The sequence below is a fragment of the Perkinsus marinus genome, assembly GCF_000006405.1.
Source record: "Perkinsus marinus ATCC 50983 genomic scaffold scf_1104296935302, whole genome shotgun sequence".
Classification (NCBI taxonomy): Eukaryota; Perkinsozoa; order Perkinsida; family Perkinsidae; genus Perkinsus; species Perkinsus marinus.
Genome location: NW_003214508.1, coordinates 1,164,025 through 1,167,064, shown reverse-complemented (window position 1 = coordinate 1,167,064; position 3,040 = coordinate 1,164,025). Strand labels below are relative to the sequence as shown.

Genomic DNA, 3,040 nt, shown 5'->3' with positions numbered 1-3,040 from the left:
TCCATTGCTGCCAGCTGGGCGCAGGGTCGTCCTTAAAAGTTTTCAGTGAAAACATGAAATGTCGTGTAGAGTAACAAGTCTATTCAATGAATGTCGGCTTACCCGTTGTCTCCCTGCACTCTTGGGGGCTCGATGGTGATCGAGTCCAAGATGCTGCTGCTAGCAACGGAGGCGACGACAATCGTGACGATGAAGTTGCGGAACATTTGTTCAACTTGTTAAAATTACTACTTGAAGTAGTCTACTTTCAAGGTCATTGCGATCATGCTGATCGCGCGGTCGCGGATTGGGGCGGGCGAGGTTGATCATGCGCAGCTGTTCGGCTTTTCCTGCAAATTCCTGAAAACTTGCTTTCGGTGTGTCGATGAGGCAACAAATCGTTTTTATATCTCCCTATTGGACTGAGAGCACGAACGACCCAGATTAGCTGACCTAGTTATCGTTATCGATAGAACTCGGACGATCCGGATTTAGAGGATCGGTTGGAGTCTCCAAACCGTGCAAAAGCTTGGATATCTCCAACGGTAGTGAAGGACACCTTCAGAACAGTCTGAAGGAAAACCCTCGAGTTGAGAGCCTCAACTTCGTAGGGCATTATTTTTCGCACTAAGATCTTCGCAAACCCAATACCGCTCGGAACAGTTGAACGTAATATGATATTACGCAGTGGGAAGTGTTTCACCGTATCCGATTGACAGAAGTTGACTCGGAATTGGATTCGGTTCAAGTCGAGGAGACATTCCCTCAGTTGCTGCGTCGCAGTACTCTTGTGGCAAGGGTTCCTTCCCGAAATGACCCGCTACTTATATAACTCAACCAAAAGCTTGTTTTTTCTATAATTAACTTGCAACGTCATCATACAAATCGTACAACGAGTACCGCGATGACGATGGAGCAGAGCCCATGTGGATGGTTTCTGAGATAAAAGTGCATATTGATCCGGCAGGAGTCACTCGGGCAGTCATTCTCACCCATCGGAGCTCTGCTGAGCCCTGAAAACCCCAGTCGGAGTCCTCGTCAGGGGAGACTTCGATGGGGTGGGACTGGGAGTGGTGCTCATGACGAAGTCGTCCGTCAATGGAGCCCACTCCCAATCCTTCTCTCCCTCGCTATCAACGGGACGCAGTGTCGTCCTGAAAACGTGATCCGTCGTGAGATTAATAAGTCCATTCAATGAATGTTGGCTTACCCGTTGCCCTCGTGCACTCTTGGAGGCTCAATGGTGATTGAGTCCAAAATGCTTCCAGCAGCACTAAAGACGATGGCGATTGCCACGATGAAGTTACGGAACATTTTTGTAACTTGTTGAAATCACTACTTGAAGTAGTCTATTCTTATGAGCTTTTCGACCATGCTGACCCCGCGGTCGCGGATTAGGGCGAGCGAGATGCAACATGCGCGAATATTCCACTTTCGTGCAAGTTCACGAAAACTGGATATCGGCACATTGATCGGACAATTGCATCGCAAGTTGCTCTACACCGTTTATTATGACACGTTGATCTAGTCTTTGCTGCATCCGTTGAATGCTCTACATTCCGTGGAGGCTTGTCTTCGCTAAGACATGGCGGAACAACCTCCTGTGCTGCAGAAGTCGCTAGCTGGCTATGAAAATCTCGGTATCAGCGCGGATAGGGTCACTTACGAGGGTCATTGCGTCAGTGATTTCGAAGAAGACGCCGTGACTAGGTTACGGCCAAGTCTACACAGCAAATGATGACTTGTTCAACTGATCAGTGACGAGATCCTGCGAGAGTTTTCCACGATGCTTACTTGGCCTAATCCTCAGCTGCATGCATTGGTGAGAGTTGAAATTATTACAATGTGATTTGTACTCTAATTCATTCTATGTATGACTAGTAGCCTCTGGCAAGTGATAGTAAAAAGGCATGGACCACATGGTGTGGAGTTTTCAGTCTGTATGAAACATGTGTTGTGCTCAAGTCTGCCATAAACTGGCTCAGACGGAATACCAGGGTAGTGTATTGAAAACACTGTGGTAGAAGTGAAAGATAATGTAGTGATTCCCTATTTCGAATACCTGGAAGGCGTGACAACCATGGCAAAGAGAATCTTTCGGTATTTGAGATGTGTTTGTGCACGGCGCAGGATGTAGAAATCTTTTCCTGTACGGATGGTAACTATACTATGGTGTTTTTGTATTGCATACGATGTATCCTATTACATCACTTGAAACATTTAGCATGATGCGGGGTGCATACATCTTTCTCGAGGGGCTGAACAGGTCGAGGAAGTCTGCCCAGCTCAAAACGTATTAGCGAAGCTTCGAGGCTAAGGATGGGGAAGGGGGTCGTTTGCTAATTGCAAGATCTATTGTCGGCAAGTGCGTTGAGTCTCCAGACGTCGGCCCCGCAATGACGCAGGATATCGGAACTCTCGAATCAGATGGTGGAGATGGGGCTCCCTCCGCGGAGTAGCGTCATTGATAAAATGCTGGATCCATACTTAAGGGATCCCTCGTGCAGGATGAAGGATGAGGCTGTGCACTCGCTGTTTCAGCGAATAGGTAACGGCTGAGCGTTCTTGCTTAACGTTCGAGAGAGCTCCTCGCCTCGGAACTTGTTCAATCAGGTGGGAGGCGATGCCGGAGATGCTGAGTCATTTGGCTGCGGGGAGGCATATAGGTATAGTAGGCTTGCGGTCATTCCTATCTGATTCTCTCCATCTCAGTCTGTGATAGATACATCTTCTCTGTCGTGGCCTACACTGCTATGAAGGTGACTGTGGACTTTGAATGGTGCAAGAGTGTGGACGTAATACTCTGAGAAGAGCTATGCTTCTCGGAGAGTGGTATTAATAGATTCAGCAGGGTCGACGTGGTTAACCCTGAGTACCACTCAGTGAGTAGTTGCCTGCCTCCGGCTAGGTTGGTCTACCGAGGCCTGATATGGTCATGTTCTTGGACATAAGCCCGGAGGCAGCTGCTAAGGAAGGAGAGTATGGTGAGGAGCGGTATGAGAAGGAATCGCAAATGCAGGTAAGATGTAACGTTGATACTATGCTCCGAATGACGTGTTAG

At 48.1% G+C, this 3,040-nt stretch overlaps 1 protein-coding gene across 1 annotated transcript in view; it reads left to right on the top strand.

Moving 5' to 3' along the window:
• Nucleotides 1–2,602: 2,602 nt before the first annotated feature.
• Nucleotides 2,603–3,040, top strand: part of Pmar_PMAR003663 (thymidylate kinase, putative) — a gene marked incomplete at both ends in the record, with an annotated part of 638 nt that continues 200 nt past the window's right edge. Inside the window, 3 exons of the mRNA XM_002784358.1 lie at nt 2,603–2,645; nt 2,692–2,774; nt 2,888–2,998. Coding sequence (XP_002784404.1) covers nt 2,603–2,645; nt 2,692–2,774; nt 2,888–2,998 — 237 coding nt within the window. The remainder of the gene's footprint in view (nt 2,646–2,691; nt 2,775–2,887; nt 2,999–3,040) is intronic.